The 18,909-nt window shown below is 56.7% G+C and overlaps 2 protein-coding genes across 6 annotated transcripts; both read left to right on the plus strand.

The window, feature by feature from the left end:
• Positions 1–4,773: 4,773 nt before the first annotated feature.
• ZNF358 (zinc finger protein 358) lies at positions 4,774–9,247 on the plus strand. 5 transcript variants are annotated; one of them, XM_064479821.1, is made up of 3 exons: positions 4,774–5,127; positions 7,087–7,192; positions 7,430–9,247. In XM_064479821.1, exons 2-3 carry the CDS (start codon positions 7,120–7,122, stop codon positions 9,169–9,171), a joined length of 1,815 nt encoding a protein of 604 aa, XP_064335891.1. In that variant the 5' UTR covers positions 4,774–5,127; positions 7,087–7,119; the 3' UTR covers positions 9,172–9,247. The 5 variants fall into 5 exon arrangements, with proteins under 5 accessions (XP_064335891.1, XP_031292947.1, XP_031292944.1 ...); XM_031437084.2 differs by lacking the exon at positions 4,774–5,127 and adding an exon at positions 5,315–5,380; XM_064479822.1 differs by lacking the exon at positions 4,774–5,127 and adding an exon at positions 5,625–5,642.
• A 1,747-nt stretch (positions 9,248–10,994) lies between these two features.
• Positions 10,995–18,819, plus strand: MCOLN1 (mucolipin TRP cation channel 1). Its single transcript, XM_064479828.1, has 14 exons — positions 10,995–11,189; positions 12,514–12,719; positions 13,462–13,629; positions 13,718–13,883; positions 14,275–14,383; positions 14,628–14,724; positions 14,929–15,028; positions 15,186–15,292; positions 15,397–15,546; positions 15,697–15,798; positions 16,185–16,307; positions 16,643–16,858; positions 18,365–18,495; positions 18,594–18,819. The coding sequence occupies exons 1-14, from the start codon at positions 11,159–11,161 to the stop codon at positions 18,628–18,630; spliced, it is 1,743 nt and encodes a 580-aa protein (XP_064335898.1). The 5' UTR covers positions 10,995–11,158; the 3' UTR covers positions 18,631–18,819.
• Positions 18,820–18,909: the final 90 nt, after the last annotated feature.

An 18,909-nucleotide genomic window follows, 5' to 3' on the forward strand; every position in this document is an offset into this window, starting at 1 on the left:
ACACTGCTTTGGCAACATCCCACCACTTGCCATCAATTAGCCATGGAAGAGGATGGGGTGTTTGTGGGAGCAGGGGCAGTACAGGAGAGAATGACTCCGTGGAGAAGCCCTGAGCAGATACTTCTGCAGACCCTGGGTCTGGGGACCACTCTGGGCAGGGAGACCATCCCAGCTTGTGCAAAGACTGGGTGGTTGGACTCCGTGTAAGGTGTTCAGGTGCAGCAACAAGTTCTGAATGATGTGGGAGGATGGACTTAACCATGCTGGACAGAGGCAGTGTGGTGATGGGTTGAGAATGTAAGCTCTTGGTGCTGAATGGACAGAGTCCAAATCTTGACTCCTCCGTGTACTGGAAACAAGTCTTGGGCAAGTCATTTAACCCCTCTGAGCCTCTATTTGCTCCTCTGTAAAATGGAGATAAATAATAGCTCTCACTATCATTAGATTGTTATAAATAAGAAATGTTCACACTGGTCAGTGTGGGTGGCTGGGGGTCAAGAAGGGACAGTGCACCTTCTGAAGATGAAGGTAAGGAGGAGGGAGGAAGACAAGGATGTAGGAAGGAGCTTTTGATTATTGAGAGACTAGATGGCACTCAGAAGGTGCATGGAAGGGTAGATATGCTGAGAATGGCCCAGTGATTTCCCCTATTGTGGTCAGAGGCTGTAAAGCTGAATGGTTGGTGCATTGGCTGGCTGGGCAATTAGCCTCCAGGTCACAGCTGGGTCCAGGGGCAAGTCAACAAGAGTCATTAGGATATGATCAGGTCCAAGGGGGTAGGTGTCCAGCCAGAGACAGAATGAAAAGGGTGGAAAAGAGAATGGGGTGGAGCCCTGGAGCCAGTGGATGACAGGGCTTAGAAAGCATGTCCTGGACCAGTACCTTGGACAGCACCCCATTTTGAAGGTTTTGGGGTATGGTGAGATCAGCACCAAGAAGCCAGCTCTATCTGGGATAAAATGAGCCTTGGTGGCCGTGCCTGGGGACTGCCTCTGTAGGCTGTTGAGAATGTGGTTTCAGGGAATGAACATAGCTCTCTAACCCTGTAGTCAGACCCTCAAAGACCAAAGCCCCCAATCCAATGGACCAGTGAGAGCCAATCTCAAGCCTGGCCAGGAGCCCTTTCCTCATGGGCATCAATTCTCTGAGGCCAGCTGGTCATTTCCTCTTCTCCTTGCTTCCACTAATGATATAGATTACACTCTTCTGAATTATCTCATTCTAAAACAGGATTTCTCAATCTTGGCTTTATTGGCAGTTTGGATAGGATCATTCTCCATTGTTGGAGGCTGTCTTGTGCATTGTTGGATGTTTAACATCATCCCTGACCTTTACCCATCACATTCCAGTAGCACACTCCCTCTCTTCCACCAGTTGTGACAACCAAAAACATCTCCAGACATTGCCAAATGTCTCCTAGGGGGGAAGAGTTGCCTCTGGTTGAGAACCACTGCAATAAACCCATCCTACAATGATTCCCAGGATAAAAATCAGGCTTTCCTGGTAAAGATGTTCTGCTTATTGACCAGACTATGTATACAAAAAGGCTTTTCCTTTTTACCTTGCCTGCCAGGAAGCTCAGAAAGCTTGCTTTGGTTCCATGTCGCTGTAGTTGCAGGATTATGTGTGCTTCTTCCCAGTTCTAGGGGTGGTTTAAAGCAACCCAGACACCAAATGAGAAAAATGGGTAGGAGTTATAAGGAGGAAGATTTCAGCACAACAGGAAGGATTTTCTAACAATAAGATTGATCAGCACTGGGATGGGTTGCCAAGAAAGAACAGAAACTTTGCTGGAAAGTTTCCAGTGCTGAGACACTACATCATGCTGTTTCTGGATGTATTTTATGGATTTATGTCTATCCTTCCTGTATCCCACTTACCCCACCTCCAAGAAAAGGCATTTCATAGGAACTACAAAAACCAAAAAGGCTTATGAAATAAGATGAATAAATAATAGCATTGAACATGGGAAAACAGATGAATTTTGAAAGGAAAATATTTTGTCAATGGTAAGCATCACCAAGCAGCAGCCTCATCTCTTTCTGTCCTTGAACAAGTGATGTCATGCTCTGACCCTCACTTTCCTCATCCATGAAATGGGGAGGGCAACAGTTCCTCCTTCATGGAGTGGTTACAAGGAGTAAATAAAATGTGCATGTACCATTCTTGGCACAGGGCCTAGCACTTGGCTGTAGCTCAATAAATAATGCCTAAATTTTGTTACTGTCTTAGGTCATTTTCTTTGCAAATAACAGAAACCAGCTCCAGCTGCTCAAGCAGAAAGGGATTTTGTTGACTTAGAAACAAGAAACTCCTTAATTAGGTCTAGCATCAAGCATGTGGTTCCCCATCAGACGCTTGCTCTCTTCCTTGCTGTCTCTCAGCCTCGTGTCCCTCCAAGCAGTGGCAAAAGAGAAAAACTAGAAGCCCAAATCCTTATCATTAAAGCCCCAAAGGAAGGGGTGGGGTGTTCCCCCCAACTCCTCACATTGGAATATATGAAACAGTCTGATTGGCTCATTTGAGTCCCCTGCCCAGCTGTGAACCAATCATGTGCCCAGAGGGATGGAATGCTGTGATTGGATGCCTGGGTGATTTGGTTCCTCCAACCTCACCAGGATCTTGGAGTCTGGAGCTCAATCTTAGTGAATCCTGTCTCCTAGCAACAGACCTGTGCCTGCCCATCCCCATAGCATCTGTATTGCCCCAGGTTACAATCTAGAGGGTGGAACAACTCAGCCAATAGGCTCTTCCTAATGAAGGTAATTGTATATTTATAGGCAGGAGTGTTCAGTGCTCAGTGTTTGAGAGTAGGCTGAAACATCAAATGCCCACCAGTTCTCTGATAATCCCAATCTTACCTCTCACCTCATTACTAACATCCTCTTTTCACTCAGGACAGAGAATTCAGCTCTGGCAATCTCACAAAACTGAGCAAGTGCTAGGCTCTGCTTTAAGAAGGAGTGTATAGAGGGAGCTTGTGCCTGTCTTGGAAGACCTTGCTGAAGGCTTCATGACAGCGTCCACATATCCCAGCATCCTGATATTTTTCTCCAAAGCTACTTAAGCCAGAGTCTCGGGAGACACAAGGTTAGCGTGCCAAGAGAAAATAGGCAACAATTTAATCAGCTATTTTTCTTCCACATAACAGAGTTCTGCTTTCCTGAGGATGCCTCTTCCATGATGCTGCCACATACACCTGGGGAGGTCGTGCACTGCACAAATCTTGAAGCCCTGTTCACTTTATAATGAAGATATGTGTATGTGGTGGCTATGACCCTCTACCTAACCTTGGCTCAATTTCAAATTTTAAGCTATTTCCTTCAATACCTTTCCCTTTCGAGGAACTAATTTCTAAATTAGTCAAGACTGTCATGGATGCAAGGGACAGAATCCCACTAGCTCAAATACCCAGGAAATTTGTTGGCTCCTGGTATTGGAAAGACAGAGCTTCTGGCTTCAGGTGTGGCTATATCCAGGAGCTCAACCAATATAGCCAGGGTTGTCTCTCCAACTCTCACCTCTGCATCCTGTTATAGATTGGCTTCAGTCTGCAGACTGTTCTTCCAGACAACCAGGGAAGGTGGCTGCAGGCTGAATGAGGCCCTGTGTACAGCTCATGATCCCAGAGGAAGAATGAGACCCTCCAGCATCATGGCTTCATCCCAGACCTCATTATTGTTCAGGGGGCGGGGTTCTCTGATTGGTAAGTTTAGATCTCATGGTGCTGGGGGCTGTGTTAGACACAGGTCCATCTGGAGTAGTGAAGGGGGCTCCACAGAGGGAAGACAAGGTGCTGACAGAGATACTGGGCAGACAGAAACGACAGCTGTCATTACAAGTATTATTTGTAATGGGATCAGCCAGGAGGCGGCAGGATGAGGAACCAGCGGCATAATCCAATTGCGATCTCAAGTCTCTCAGAGCTGCTGAGAGCTTTTCCACAGAGAGGTGGCAAGCAGGTCCCAGGCCAGAAGTCCAGCACAGATCTAGAAGGTTCGGGAAGGAAGAGCAAAGACTCCTGGAGGCCTCATTTGCTTGAGGCTGCATTCAAGGTTAGGTGGTTTGAAAACTCACCAGCCAAAGACCATCGGACACTAAACTGTAGTCAAAAAAAAAAATTTTTTTTTGCTTGCTCCAGCAAGGAAGATCCCACAGGGGAAAGAGTAATTGGGGGACAGGAGGGCATCTTATAAGATTCAGGCTTGAGCTGGGTAGTTTTAAGGAGAGTTGAGGCGAGTACAAGCAACCCTAGCCTAGTGCTGGCAGGAAGCAGGGGGCAGGTCTGTGACGGGGTATTGGTGCTTTTTATCTCAGAGGTGGGAGGATGGACCCGGGGCTGTCATTGGGAAGAAGCAGCAGTCATCATCAGAGAAGGATGTGTATTCATTTTTGTGGCCGCAAAGTGTCCTTGTCTCTATCTCGGCTCAGACGCGGTCACAGAGTGGCCTTGTGTGATGATTGTTTATATTTTGTGACCGTTGTTTATGTTCAGTGAAGAACATCCCGGCCCAGCTGCCAGCTGCGGGGGCTGCGTTTCACTCCCTCTTGACAGGGATCTGTGTCTCCAGGTAAAGTCCGCCCAGAGTGCTTCCCAGGCCTGGCCCTGGCCTCTCCAGAGGGAGTACCAGGCACGGGGAGTCTGCTGGCGACAGCACTGCGCCACTGGGTAGGAGGAGGGAAATATTCGGTGTCCCCAGCTCTTTTCCTTGGAGGAGGAGTCTTACGGGGAAACAAAGGCTGGACTGGGCAAAGATACACAAGTCTGAAAATTCTGCGTCTTGGCTTTGCCGATGTGCACTGCCAATCTACAAGAGAGAGATAGAACGTTTGGTGTTTCTGGAACAGAGATGGAGTCACAGACATGGGCGGGAGGCAGAGACGAGGGGAGAGAGAGGAAAACAGACAAGACAGAGACAGAGGGACAGAGGCAGAAAAGGGGACAGGAAGAGAGGCAAAGATTGAAACGGAGGGAAACACACTAACAGAGGGATAAAGGGACAGACAGAGAGAGGCAGGGGCGCAGAGGGACGGAGAGGGGCTGAGAGAGTCGCAGAGCAGGAGAGGCCGCGGCGGGGACAGCGCGGGCGGCGCGCGGCGCAGACAAAGGCGCGGCCGCGCGGCCAGGTGGCCGGGCCGGGACAAAGGCTAGCCCGGGGGGCGGGGGCAGCGATGGCGACGGCCGAGGCGGGCCCGGGCGAACTACAAGTCCCAGCAGCTCCCGCTGCGGCCCGCGGCCGGCCCCTCTCGCTCCCCGGGAGCGCCTGGCGGGGCCGCTGGGCCGAGGGGGCCGCCGGCGGGGCTGGCGGGCGGGGGGCTTCCTGCGGGCCCCGGGGGCGCCGGCGGGCGCGGCGGGCCGGGCAGGGGCGAGGGGCGCCGGGTGAGTGTCCCCGCGAGCGGGCCGGGCGGGCGGGGGCCGCGATGGGGGGCGGGCGGGTGGGGATACCCCTGCGGCGCGGGGCGCGGCCCGGAGCGACCTCGGTCCATACCCCCTCGCCCCGCGCCGCGCCCGCCCCGGCCCAGGAGAGCGGGGCCGCGGGCGCAATGCGGGGCGCCGCGCGACCCGCGGGCCTAGCGCGCCCGTTCCGCCTCTGCGGACCCAGGGGAGGGCCCGGCCCGAGCTGGGCGCCGTCCATCGGGAGGTATGGGGGGCACCCCTCAGCTGGGCGGGTGGGAGTTCAGGAGCCCCCTCCTCTGGAGGCGATCCGGGCCCCCGCCCCGTCAGGAACCCAGGAAGGGCCCCAAGTATTGTTCTCCCCACTCTCCAGCCTGGGGTCGGGAGTTCAGGAGGCTCTTCCTCAAAAGGGGCATCCAGGGGTTCCCTCTGACCCCCAGGATCCCAGGTCTTGTTCCCCTCACTCTCCAGTCTTGGAGTCTAGAGTTCTGGAAGCCCTCTTACCCGTGAGGTGATCCAGGCATCCACCTTCCCCCCAGAAATTCAGGAAGGACCCCAGTTATTTCTCCTTCTGGCTTCCAGCTCAGAGATGGAAATTCAGGAGCCAATTTAAGGGACCCTCTGTCCCCCAACCCCTGGGAAATCCAGTAGGGGAGCCAACATCACCCCACCACCCTTCAAAGTGGGATCTGGGTTGAGGAGGTGATCTAGGAACTCAGCCCTCTCTGTTTGCATCCCCCTACCCGGCTCTGGGGTTGTGGCTCAGGATGTCCCCCTCCCCAGAAGGAAAACCAGAAGTCCCCCTGCCTCCCAGGAACAGATCTGTTGTTTGCCCCCCAACCCCCTGCCAGTGTCTAGTCAGGGGGTGAGTAGCTCTAGACATCACCCTACTACAGGGAATTCTCCCCCTGCTCCCCAGAAGGGGTCCCAGCTATTGTTTGTCCATCCCCCTCCCTACCACCAGCCATGGAGCTGGAATTCAGGATCTAGAATTCTCCCACGAAGTTACCAAAGTCTCCTGACACCCATCCCCATACCTCAGCCATGGGGTCAATCATCCAGGAATACTCTCTTCCTAGGAGATGGCCCAGGTGTCCCCCCAGTAACCCAAGAGAAGCCAGAGGTATTTTTTGCCAACCTCCCAGTTAGGAGTCAGAATTCAGACTCTTCTATCTAGTTGGGCAAACATGTATATGGACACCTGTCCTTACCCTCCTGGCTAATGAGTCCATGGGTCTCCCTGCTCCCTCCAGAGGTCCCACGTTTTACATCACCATCCTCACTCTAGTTGTAGAACTCAGCGGTCAGCGTCTTCCATCTAAGACAGAACCCAGGTGTTTGGACACTTAGTCCTATCGCAGAACTGTGAGGCTCGGGATTCAGGTTGTATCCTCCCTGGGAAGCGAGCCAAGGTCTCCCTCCCCTCCCCCAGTGACCCAGGAGGAGGACCAGATGTTGTTTGCCACCCCCCCACCCCCACCCAGATCAAGGCTTCAGAGGTCAGGATGTTTCCACTCTAGGAAGTGAGCCAGAGGTCACCCTCCCTACCAGGGACCCCCAGATACGTCACCCTCAACCATGGGATTCAGGCCATGTACTTAGTGACAAGCACATGATCCCAGATACCCACACTCTTCCCGTGAAGGGGCCATGGTCCAGGGGATAGGCATCCAGGACTCTCTCCTCCACAGGACCCAAGCTTCCCAGGAGAGGAGGAACCCAGGATGGAGAGAGGGGCAGAGCCATGGAGCTGGGTACTGGGGACCTCTAGTGCTGGGACCCATGACTTCCATCCAGGTGTGGGGCTGAGTAAGGAGGGGCCCCTCATGTCCCACTAGGGTTCCTCTTCTCCCTGCCCTGGTAGGGGCAAATGGAAAGTCTCCCTCAGTACAAGACAAGAGAAGAAATCGTGTGTGTGTCCTGGAGTGGGATCTGGGGTGTGGCCTGGTCCCCTCTCCCTTCCCTGCCCAGGCTCCAAAAGAACCCCTATTCCGCAGAACCTACCTCCACCCACCCTCTGTCCTCATCCTGCAGACCCTGCTCCCGAAGCGGCTGGCACTTCCACACCAGGGATGCGGCGCTCCGTCCTGGTCAGGAACCCAGGCCACAAAGGACTGAGGCCCTCTTACGAAGAGCTTGACTCCGACTCAGAAGACCTAGACCCCAACCCAGAAGAGCTAGACCCAGTTTCTGAAAAGCCAGAGCCTGACCCGGAAGACCTCAACACTGTCTCTGAAGATGTGGACCCCAGCTATGAAGATCTGGAGCCTGTCTCCGAGGATCTGGACCCGGATGTGGAAGCTCCGAGCTCCATCTCGGGGACCCGTGACTTGGATCCCCAAGATCTTGACCCCATGTCTTCAAGTTTTGACGACCCAGACGTCATCGGCCCCGTTCCCCTGGTTCTTGACCCTAACAGTGACACCCTCAGTCCGGCTGCTGCTCCAGACCTGGATCCCCTCTCGTCCGACCTCACTGCCACCCCCGAGGTCCTGGCCACCAGCCCAGCGGTGCTCCCCGCACCTGCCAGCCCGCCCCGGCCCTTCTCCTGCCCCGATTGCGGGCGAGCTTTCCGCCGCAGCTCGGGGCTGAGCCAGCACCGCCGCACCCACAGTGGCGAGAAGCCGTACCGCTGCCCCGACTGCGGCAAGTCGTTCAGCCACGGCGCCACGCTGGCCCAGCACCGCGGTATCCACACGGGCGCACGGCCCTACCAGTGCGCGGCGTGCGGCAAGGCCTTCGGCTGGCGCTCCACGCTGCTGAAGCACCGCAGCAGCCACAGCGGCGAGAAGCCGCACCACTGCCCGGTGTGCGGCAAAGCCTTCGGGCACGGCTCGCTGCTGGCGCAGCACCTGCGCACGCACGGCGGCCCGCGGCCCCACAAGTGCCCGGTGTGCGCCAAGGGCTTCGGGCAGGGATCGGCTCTCCTGAAGCACCTGCGCACGCACACGGGCGAGCGGCCCTACCCGTGCCCGCAGTGCGGCAAGGCCTTTGGCCAGAGCTCGGCGCTGCTACAGCACCAGCGCACGCACACGGCTGAGCGCCCGTACCGCTGTCCCCACTGCGGCAAGGCCTTCGGCCAGAGCTCCAACCTGCAGCACCACCTGCGCATCCACACGGGCGAGCGGCCCTACGCCTGTCCCCATTGCTCCAAGGCCTTTGGGCAGAGCTCGGCGCTCCTGCAGCATCTGCATGTGCATTCGGGCGAGCGCCCCTACCGCTGCCAGCTCTGCGGCAAGGCGTTCGGCCAAGCCTCCAGCCTCACCAAGCACAAGCGGGTGCATGAGGGCGCGGCCGCTGCCGCGGCTGCAGCTGCGGCTGCTGCCGCCGGCCTGGGCCTCAGCCCTGCTTCCATGTTGAGGCCGGGGCAGGTCTCGCTCCTGGGTCCTGATGCAGTCTCTGTGCTCGGCTCTGGCCTGAGCCTCAGCCCCGGCCCCAGCTCTGGCCTTGGCCCTGACCCTGGCTCTGTACTGGGCTCCCTCCCCAATCCCAACCCCCAAACCATCCCTGGCTCTAGATCTACCCCCACCCCTGATTCTGTCAAATCTTCTAACCCTGAGCCTGGGCACGAAACCAATTCTGACCTTGCGGCCAGCCCTGACCACAGATCTGGTCCCAGCCCCGACCCGGATACTGTGCCCAGCCCTGACCCCAACTCTGAGTCCCACCCTGAGCCTGGCTTTCCCACCCGTGACACCGTCAGCCCAGTCCTCCCTACTGGCGATAGTCCCAAGTGGGTGCAGGAGCAAGGGGCACTGCTGGGACCGGATGGCTGACGAGCAGGCTGGCACCCACAGGCGCCTGGGAAACTTGTATGTTGTGCAGTTAGTAAAATCCTCCCACTGCCTCCTGGCTCTGTGTCGTGGTTCTCCTGTTCTTTTTTCTCCAATGCACAGCCTCTTCCTCGGGAGATGGGAAGGTATGGCCTGAGCCAGCCATCCCTCTGGAACCTCAGTGTCCTCGCTTCCCCCATGACCTCCTCCAGACTTCCCAGCTTCCCCGACTGGGTCTCACTCCAGTCGATTCCAGCAGTCACCACTCTTTGCTCCCCCAGACCTGGTCACCCGTCAAGGTCAGACTCACCCTGCAGGTGGTCTAAGCAGAATCCTTTCCTTTTGGACTTGGCTTTTCCATGAATGTTGGAACGTCTGGCATGTTCACAGTCTAGTGGGCTGATAATGGAGGCTGATACAAAACCATGTGGGCTGTCCTGCCCCATCTGCTCCCCTAACTTACCCCTAGCCCTTCAAAGCCTACATTATAGGTACCCCATGGGACAAAGGAGGTGGCTCATTTATGCATTCAGCAAACATCTGTTGATGGCTCAGTCTCAGCAGGGAGCAAGGTAAGCATGGCCTTGGCCTTCACGGAGTTCAGAAACATTTGTGGGGAGGGTCTAGCTCAGTGGTAGAGCACATTCTAAGCACGCACAAGGTCCTGGCTTCAATTTCCAGTACCTCCATTAAAAAATAAAATTAAACAAATAAACAAACAAACCTAATTACCCTTCCCCCCCAAATTAAAAAAAAAATTTAAAAAGTAATTACATGGTACATTCGAGAAGCACAAGACTTCTGATTTAGATAGGGGACAGCTTTCCCGAGAAAGGGCTTTATAATTCCCTATAACCAATAATTTAATCATCAGTACTGTTTGCCCAGAACTGTGTTATGGTCTTGCATTTTCTCATTTAATTCTCTCAACAGTCCCATGAGGAAGGTAACTATGACTGAGCATCCCATTTTGCACAGGAGGAAACCGAGGCACATGGCATTCAAAGGACTTTTTGGAAGACACAGAAGTGATTGGGAGCGTCTAGATTTAAACCCCAATTTTCTGCACTCCAAAGACTGTATTGTTAATGTTTATGCTCTAGGGTAAGAAAATGCAAAGGCCCTGGGGCCACTGAGAGATGAGTTGGGGAGGAGGTGAGGGGGAGGCCTGAACAGAAGGCCTTAGTAGACTGAAGTAGGGAGTTTGCTTGTCATCCCAGAGAAATGGGAAGCTGCTGGTAGGTTCTGACAGAGAACTGATATGAATTATTTTTTGAAAACACTTCTGGCTGCTGGGTGGAGAGTGGGATGGGGGCGGGGAGACCAGGCATGGAAGCCTGAGTTCAGGGAGGTTGTTGCAGTGGTCCAAGCCAGGAATGTTGGGGGACGCCGGGCTGATAGCCATAGGACTAAGAGCGTTCCTACTTAGGAGATAATTAGGAAATGAAGTAAAATTTGATGATAGTTCAGATGAGACGCAGAAGCGGAAGGGGTTGAGAGTAACGCAGGGTTTCTGGGAGGATGGAGCCGGCAGATAGAATTTGAGATACAATGTAGGATCATCACCTGATCCCCCAGAGGGTAAGGAGTCAAGTACTGGACATAGAAGTCAAGAGGTTGGCACTGGATGCGGGCATGACAGAGCCATGACCGAGCCAGGCCTACGTTGGCACGCTCACAGCCTGCCCATCCCCCAGCAAATTCCCACCCGTCGGCACTAGGACCTCGCGACCGCCTGGGGGCTGCAAGGCGCCAGTTAAGGCACGCATGCGCGCTGCTCCAGCAGGGGTCGTCGTGGCGCAGAGGGCGGGACCGGATCCCGTCACCTGGCTCTCTGGCCGCCCTGGTCACATGACTGGGGCGCGAGTCAGCTGATACGGGAGGGTTTGAAGCTGCACCGCGAGGGAGAGAGGCCGCAGTGACAGCGGCGGGCGTTCGGACCCCGGCTGCCCCGCAGCGCCCGCCGGCGTCCGGCGCTCCCCGCCCCGGCATGGCAGGCCCCGTAGGCCCGCGCGGCTCAGGTGAGGGCGCGGGCGGCCCCGCGGGTCCCCGAACGCTGGCGGCGGTCTGCCGGCCGGCTTTTCCGACCTGGGGCTGCGGAGCTCCCGATTTCCCTTTCCTCAACTCCCGTGCTGACCTCCCCGCTTCTCCGTGGCGGCGATATGGGCAGACAGCCCCTAGAACCTGGGCGGCAGGTGGGCACCAGCTTCTCCGATCTCAGAGTGGCGGGACTCCAGACTGCCCTTCCCGAACTGGCCCTGCTCAGAGTACCTAATCTCAGGTAGCTGGCGGAACGCCAGCTTCTCCGACTCGCGGCGGCGAGGGTCCCAAGATTTGCATTCTGAGCCTAAATTCGGATTGCTTAGCTTTGCTGGAACTCAGACAGCGGGCCCCAAGCTTCTCTACCCGTCACGTGTGACTTCCAGGCCCTTCTTCCCCAAACCAGGAGGCAAACGTCAGCTTCTCTAAACTCAGGGGGAGTACTGGAGGAATTGAGCCCTTGAACCCAGGCGCCTAACTCAATTTCAGACCTCCACACCCAGCTCAACCTTCCTGAACTCAGTCGCCTCCTGCAGGGGAGCCTGGAGGAAGACACTTTGTGTTGATCTTCCCTTCTTAAGCCAACTGGAGACACCTGAAAGGTGTCCTGGCTGGTAGAGTCTGGGGTGGGTTAGCTTGGGAGGTGGTCCAGCCTCCAGTTTCCCATCCGACTGTCTGGTAAGCAACCACTACAGCATCTGAGCTCCAGAGGGACCAGCCAAGAGCTGGCCCTTCCTGCAGGACAGGTTCTGACAGTGCCCACATTCATCCTGGTGGCTGCTCCAGGCAGGGGACCAGCCAGGCCCTGGAAAGAAGCAGGGTTCTCCCAGTGGAGGTGTGTGTGTGTGTCAGGGACAGTTCTGGACTGCTGTGATCAGCTTTGACCCCAGCAGTTGCTGAAAACTTGGACTTCCCTCTTAGTCTGGTCGGAATGGAAGGGAGTAAGCAATGCTTAAAATAGCCTCTATTCACTGTGGAATTATTGAGACTCAGAGACTCAGTGCTTTGTAAGTATCAAGTCCTCAGCGTCCTGGTGAGAGATTTTATTGCCCCATTTTGCAGAGGAGGAAGCTGAGGCTCAGGGCGGCTGAGTGCCCTGCAGCAGGGTCAGGAATCAACTCAGGCCCTTTTAAGTAACTTGTAACTTCTGAGCAGCACTGCTGCACGTATCCATAGAACGCTGCGGATTTTCCTGTTTTCCTTAGATCTCTCAGATCTCTCTTGGCTGGAGGATAGGACCTGCCTCCCCAGTTGGCAGGTGAACCTGCCTAGGCCTGGTCCCCACTGCCCTCTCCCATCCCACAGAGACAGAGCGCCTCCTGACCCCCAGCCCTGGGTATGGGACCCGGGCGGAGGCTTCTCCGGCCCCTACCACCCCTCCGGAAGAGGAGGACCTCCGCCGCCGTCTCAAGTACTTTTTCATGAGTCCTTGTGACAAATTTCGGGCCAAGGGCCGTAAGCCCTTCAAGCTCATGCTGCAAGTGGTGAAGATCTTGGTGGTCACTGTGCAGGTGAGACCCTTAGGGGCCCCAGCAGGATGGTCCTTGTGGCCGCTGTTTTCCTTGAAGGAGAGTCTTGGAGCCGGAACCTAGTCCTGACTCCACAGCAGTGTACTGATAGTGACAGTGACACTGATCAATCAGGAAGACCTCTGAGATCTGCATGGGAGCAGCTCATTTTAACCTCACAGATGCCCTCTGAGGTCCTGGCAACTGCTGTCGCCCCATTTTATAGATGAGACAACTGAGATCGAGAGAGTTTAAGGGACTCATCCAAAGTCACACAGCAAATGAGCACTGGGAGCTGGCCCTTGGACCCTGGCGGTCTGATGTTGTGCTGACTCCCAAGGGAACTGATTCAGTGGCTGAAGAGATAGTTGTCCCTCCTTCCCTTGCCAGGCCTTGCGCTGGGCTCTCAGGACTCCAGTGTGAATCAGACCCAGCCCCTGCCGTAAGGAGCTCTGGTCTAGTGCTGTGGCTTCGGGCGTGTTACCACGCTTATTTCCCCTTGGTAACATGGCCCAATAGTGGTACTTACCCTGGAAGTTTGGGTTTAGCACAGAACCCAGCATCCAGTAAACACAGAATGAATGTTAGCTGTTGCTGGGAGTTATATATGCAGCCACTGTGTGCAGCACCTTGGGGACGTAAGGTGTGCATGCCTTTATGGGGTGGGCCCTCTCCTCTTCCTCTACTCGTGCACCATGGGAGGCCCCATCCCAGCCATACCAGTCCTCCCTGTCCCTCCCACCAGCTCATCCTGTTTGGACTCAGCAACCAGCTGGCAGTGACCTTCCGGGAGGAGAACACCATTGCTTTCCGGCACCTCTTCCTGCTGGGCTACTCGGACGGGGTGGACGATACCTTTGCAGCCTACACGCGGGAGCAGCTCTACCAGGCCATCTTCCATGCCGTGAACCAGGTGCGGGTGGCCAGGAGCAAGTGGGTGCGGGTGGGCCCACGGGGGAGAGCGGCCAGGGCTGATGGACCCTCCCTTTCTTGGCCCACAGTACCTGATGCTCCCCGATGTGTCCCTGGGCCAGTACGCCTACGTGCGGGGCGGGGGCGGCCCCTGGGCCAACGGCTCAGCCCTGGCCCTCTGCCAGCGGTACTACCGCTGGGGCCACGTGGACCCAGCCAATGACACCTTTGACATCGACCCGATGGTCATCACTGGTGAGTAGGCAGGGTAGGGCTCAGCTGTTGGGAGCCCCGGCTGCTGGGACTCAAATCCCAGTCTGCCTCCTGCTCATCTGGGAGGTGGGGTTCTCGTGATCGTTAATAATTTGATGATTAGTAGAATGCTTGGCAAACAGAAAGAGCTATTATATCTCAGTGTCATTAATTCACTAAACATTTGGGAGCCCACTGAATGCCAGGCACTGGGGTACGTGTAGCTAATGAGACAGACTGGGCCCTACCCTCAGGGGAGACAGCAGGAGCAAACAGCAAATATTCAACTACAAACAGGGAAGTGATGTAGGGAAGGGGGCTGTCGGGGACTCTGGGGAGACCTGCTTGTGCCTCCCCCACCCCCGGTGTCCCTTCCCTGACTCCCTGTCCTCAGACTGTATCCGGGTGGACCCCCCTGAGAGACCCCCTGTGCCGCCCACTGATGATTTCTCCCACTCGGATGGCATCACCAGTTACAAGAACCTCACGCTCAAATTCCACAAGTACTGCCTGATGAAGGGGGCTGTCCCAGGGCTGGGCCGAGGGTGGGGGAGGCAGGACTCCAGGCATCCTGGGGTGGGGGGGTAGTTCCCCACAGCCACTTCCCCCAGGTGGAGGATGCCTGCCACGTGACACTTCCTCTGCCAGCTGCAGAGTCAGGGTGGGGCAGGAGCGCTGGCCCCGGCGGGGGGGGGGGTGAGAGGGACAGGCAGAGCCCCCTCCCCCTCACCCAAGCCTCCCCCCCAGGCTGATCAACGTCACCATCCACTTCCAGCTAAAGACCATTAACCTCCAGAGCCTGATCAACAATGAAATCCCAGACTGCTACACCTTCAGCATCCTGGTGAGCCCACGGTGCCTGAGGTGTGCCAGTGATGGGGTTGGCAGGTGGGAGGCATAGGGCTCCTGAGCTCTGAAGCTAGGGACCCTTGGCCATGGGCAGCATGGGGGTGATAGAGGAAGCAGGGGCTACAGAGACCATCTATCGTCTGGGAGCTGGGTCTACCAAGGTTTACCCTCCCCCTCCTGTCCTGCCGCACCCCTGCAGATCACATTTGACAATAAGGCACACAGTGGGCGTATCCCCATCAGCCTGGAGACCCAGGCCCACATCCAGGAGTGTAAGCACCCCAGCGTCTTTGGCCACGGTGAGCCCCTGAGCCCCAGACCAGCACGGACCAAGCTCCCTACTCACCCAGAGAAACTCATGAACCCGCTGACCAGCCAAAACCAGCCCCTTAGCCCCCTAGGCCTGGCCCAGCTGCCTTGCCCACCACAGCCTAGCCCTTGGCCCCCTCCCCACAGGAGACAACAGCTTCCGGCTCCTGTTTGACGTGGTGGTGATCCTCACCTGCGCCTTCTCCTTCCTGCTCTGCGCCCGCTCGCTGCTCCGAGGGTTCCTGCTGCAGAACGTGAGAGCCGCCCCCTGCCCCGCCGGGCTCTGGGAAGGTCAGGGCCTCAGTGGTGAGCATCCTGTGCCTGGATCAGTCCCCACCCCGCCCGCCTCTTCCTGCAGGAGTTCGTCAGGTTCATGAGGCGGCAGCGGGGGCGGGTCATCAGCCTGTGGGAGCGGCTGGAGTTTGTCAATGGCTGGTACATCCTGCTGGTCACCAGCGATGTGCTCACCATCTCCGGCACCATCATGAAGATTGGCATCGAAGCCAAGGTGGGTCCTGCCCACACCCTGCCCGGAGCCCCATCATCTGCTCCCGGAGACCTTGGTCCCCTTCTCCCCCATCCCTGCTGATGCCTGCGCGGGGCCACATCCCCAGGGAAGGGCCAGGCCTGATGGGGGTGACACTGCTCCTGCCCCTAGAACCTGGCAAGCTACGACGTCTGCAGCATCCTCCTGGGCACCTCAACGCTGCTCGTCTGGGTCGGCGTCATCCGCTACCTGACCTTCTTCCATAAGTACAATGTAAGCCTCAGACTCACAGCCAGGGCCTCTGAGACGCACGGCCACCTCCCCCTTAATTCCAACCCACAGCCCCAGATCAATTCACTCACAGATGACAGTCACCAGCCCCTGCAGAGGACCTGCCATGAGCCTCTTCCCCATACCTGGCCACCCCAGGCAGACCTGTCACTGCACCCAGGCAGGGGCACAAGCCTGCTCGTTCATACCCACCCCGCTGGGTCCAGCCATGGGGCCCCCTCAGCTCCAGCTGGCCCCTTCTTAGCTCCCCTCGCTTCTGTGGTCACCCCAGTGTGCCCTCGGACAGGCCCTGCCTTCTTCGTCCCATCCGCACGCCCACCTGGGTTGTGGCTATGCCCTCACGGCTGTCCCCTACTTGCTGCCCACAGATCCTCATTGCCACACTGCGAGTGGCCCTGCCCAGCGTCATGCGCTTCTGCTGCTGCGTGGCTGTCATCTACCTGGGCTATTGCTTCTGTGGCTGGATCGTGTTGGGTCCCTACCACGTGAAGGTAGGGGTTGGCCAGGACCAGGGGGTGGTGCTTGTGACCCAGTCCCTGGCACCCCTTCTCACTTTAAGCCCTCTGACTCCTGGTTTATCTGTTGTTGACCTGGTGACACTGAATGACCTATGTCGACCTGTGTTATCTGACCAGCAGGTCAGCAACAGTTCTGCCCACTGTCCCTCTGACCCCTGCTGATCCTGCCCTTGACCCTGTGACCTTGTCATTATTCAGTGACACCCCCCCAGGTGGCCCCGTCGTGCCTGCTGGTCCTCTGTCCACCGTCCCCTCTGACAGCCATGCCCTCAGCCCCCTGTGACCCCATAACTCCCTGTCCCCGGCAGTTCCGCTCACTGTCCATGGTGTCAGAGTGCCTGTTCTCGCTTATCAACGGGGATGACATGTTCGTGACCTTCGCGGCGATGCAGGCGCAGCAGGGCCGCAGCAGCCTGGTCTGGCTGTTCTCCCAGCTCTACCTGTACTCCTTCATCAGCCTCTTCATCTACATGGTGCTCAGCCTCTTCATCGCGCTTATCACCGGGGCCTATGACACCATCAAGGTCAGCCGCCGGCCTGTGCGCCCCCTCCCGGCCGGCCTCCCCATGGACCAACCCACCCACACACACAGGCCCCGACTGGGGCTCCAAGCCCTTGCAGTTGTATTGGGAAGACATGGTGGGGTGAGGAGAGGACACAGGAAGAGAATGAGGGAGACTCCATGAAGCCAAAGGAGAGGGCGACTCAGAATCAGGGGCCAGGCAGGGTTCCTGCGTCTGCTTTGACCAACAGGGAGACCAAGTCACAGAGTTTCAGGGATTTGCCAAAGGTCAGCTTCTATGCAAGCAGTGAAGTCTGGCTTAGCCCAGGACTATCTGATTCCAAAAGCCCTGCTTCCAGCCACTCTGTTCTGTGGGGGCTGTTTGGGTCTGGGGAATGGTGGTGGTCCTGCAGGTTGTGGGGGTCAGAGCAGAAATGGGGTGGCAGGTAGGCAGAATCTTTTGGCAAACATATTTGAGGACCTATCTCATGCCAAACCTTGTGCTGGGTGCTGGGCATCCTGGAAAGCAGGTGTACATGGTCTGTCCAAGCCCACTGCGCAGGCAGTCTGGTGCACAAACGGAAGTATGATGACCGACCAACGACGGGTGTAATGGAAGTATGGAAAGTTACAGAGGACCCCTGCTTTAGACTGGTATTGAGGTGAGCCCAGGAAAGTTTCTAGAATGTGCTGTCCAGTACTAATGTCTAGCCACATGTCACTATTTGAATTTTGACTTTAACTAAAATGAAATACAGTTCTGAATTCAGTTCCTCACTCATACCATGCACATGGCAAGTGCCCAAAAGCCAGTGTAGCTAGTAGCTACCAGATGTGGACAGCAGAGAGATCAAACATTTCCATCATCTCATAAAGTTCTGGATTGGTGAGACAGGAACCCCAAGAGAGAGGGAGCACCAGGAGAAGGTGCCAAAGCAAAAACCTAGAGCCAAAAAGGATTTGGAGAAGAGAGAGTGGCCCCATGAGGTTGAGAGGGGTGAAGGCTCAGCTGAAAGCTAGAACGTTCACTCCAGCTGGCAATGCAGGTGTGCACCCCGCTGTGCCCGGGCACGGATACAGCCATCCCACAGGCATGCTTCTGTCACTGAGGAGGCCTGGCGGTCCTGCTCTAGCACTGAAAGATCACACACGTGTGTCAGCCTTGGGTGTACAAGCTTAGACCTTGCTCCCACTGTGTGTACTCAAGTCAGTAGATGGTTGTCAAGCATCCAGATTGTGTCAGGCAAGGCTCCAGGCGCTGGAGCCACAGCAGAGGGCAGCAACTGACCGATATGCAGGGTGTGCACACATTCAGTGGTCAAGGATCGTCTCCGTGTGAAGCGAACCGTGAGGAACAACAGGTGGAGGGCACGGCAAGTCAGAGGCCCACAGGTGGGAGCCTGGTTGGTCCACGAGGAACAGCGAGGAGATGCAGATGGCTGGAGAGGAGGGGGAGGGGAGGGCACAGCTCAAGGGCTTTGGGAGGCGGAGGCCACTTTCATGTCGGTGTCTGGGCATCTCTCCCCAGCACCCAGGCGGGGCGGGCGCCGAGGAGAGCGAGCTCCAGGCCTACATCGCGCAGTGCCAGGACAGCCCCACCTCGGGCAAATTCCGCCGCGGGAGCGGCTCCGCCTGCAGCCTCCTCTGCTGCTGCGGCAGGTTCGGTTCGAGGCCGGGTTGGAGATTGGCTGGGGGAAGGGAAGCGGGCCGGAGGGAACTGATGCCTTCTGCCTCCGCTGACACTGCCCTTCCTCCAGGGATGCCTCGGAGGAGGATTCGCTGCTAGTGAATTGACTCGGACCTGGATAGCCACCGGACGTCAGCCCCCGGACTGCGGAGACCCATGCTTATTTATTTTTAGGGTTTGCTTTGAAGGACCGGCTCCCTGCTGCGCCCTGTGCGGGCCTGGGCCAGTCGGGTTGGACACGAGTGGGACAGGGGTAGGGTGGGTGTTAAATAAACGGGAAAATAAATGTGTTCTCATTTCTAGCGGGAGGGGTAGTCCCTGCGCCAACTGGCTTTCGGTCCCTTTAAAGCGTCGCCACACTTAGCGTGGCGGACTCCGCGAGACCT

The sequence above is a fragment of the Camelus dromedarius genome, chromosome 27 (assembly GCF_036321535.1).
Source record: "Camelus dromedarius isolate mCamDro1 chromosome 27, mCamDro1.pat, whole genome shotgun sequence".
Lineage (NCBI taxonomy): Eukaryota > Metazoa > Chordata > Mammalia > Artiodactyla > Camelidae > Camelus > Camelus dromedarius.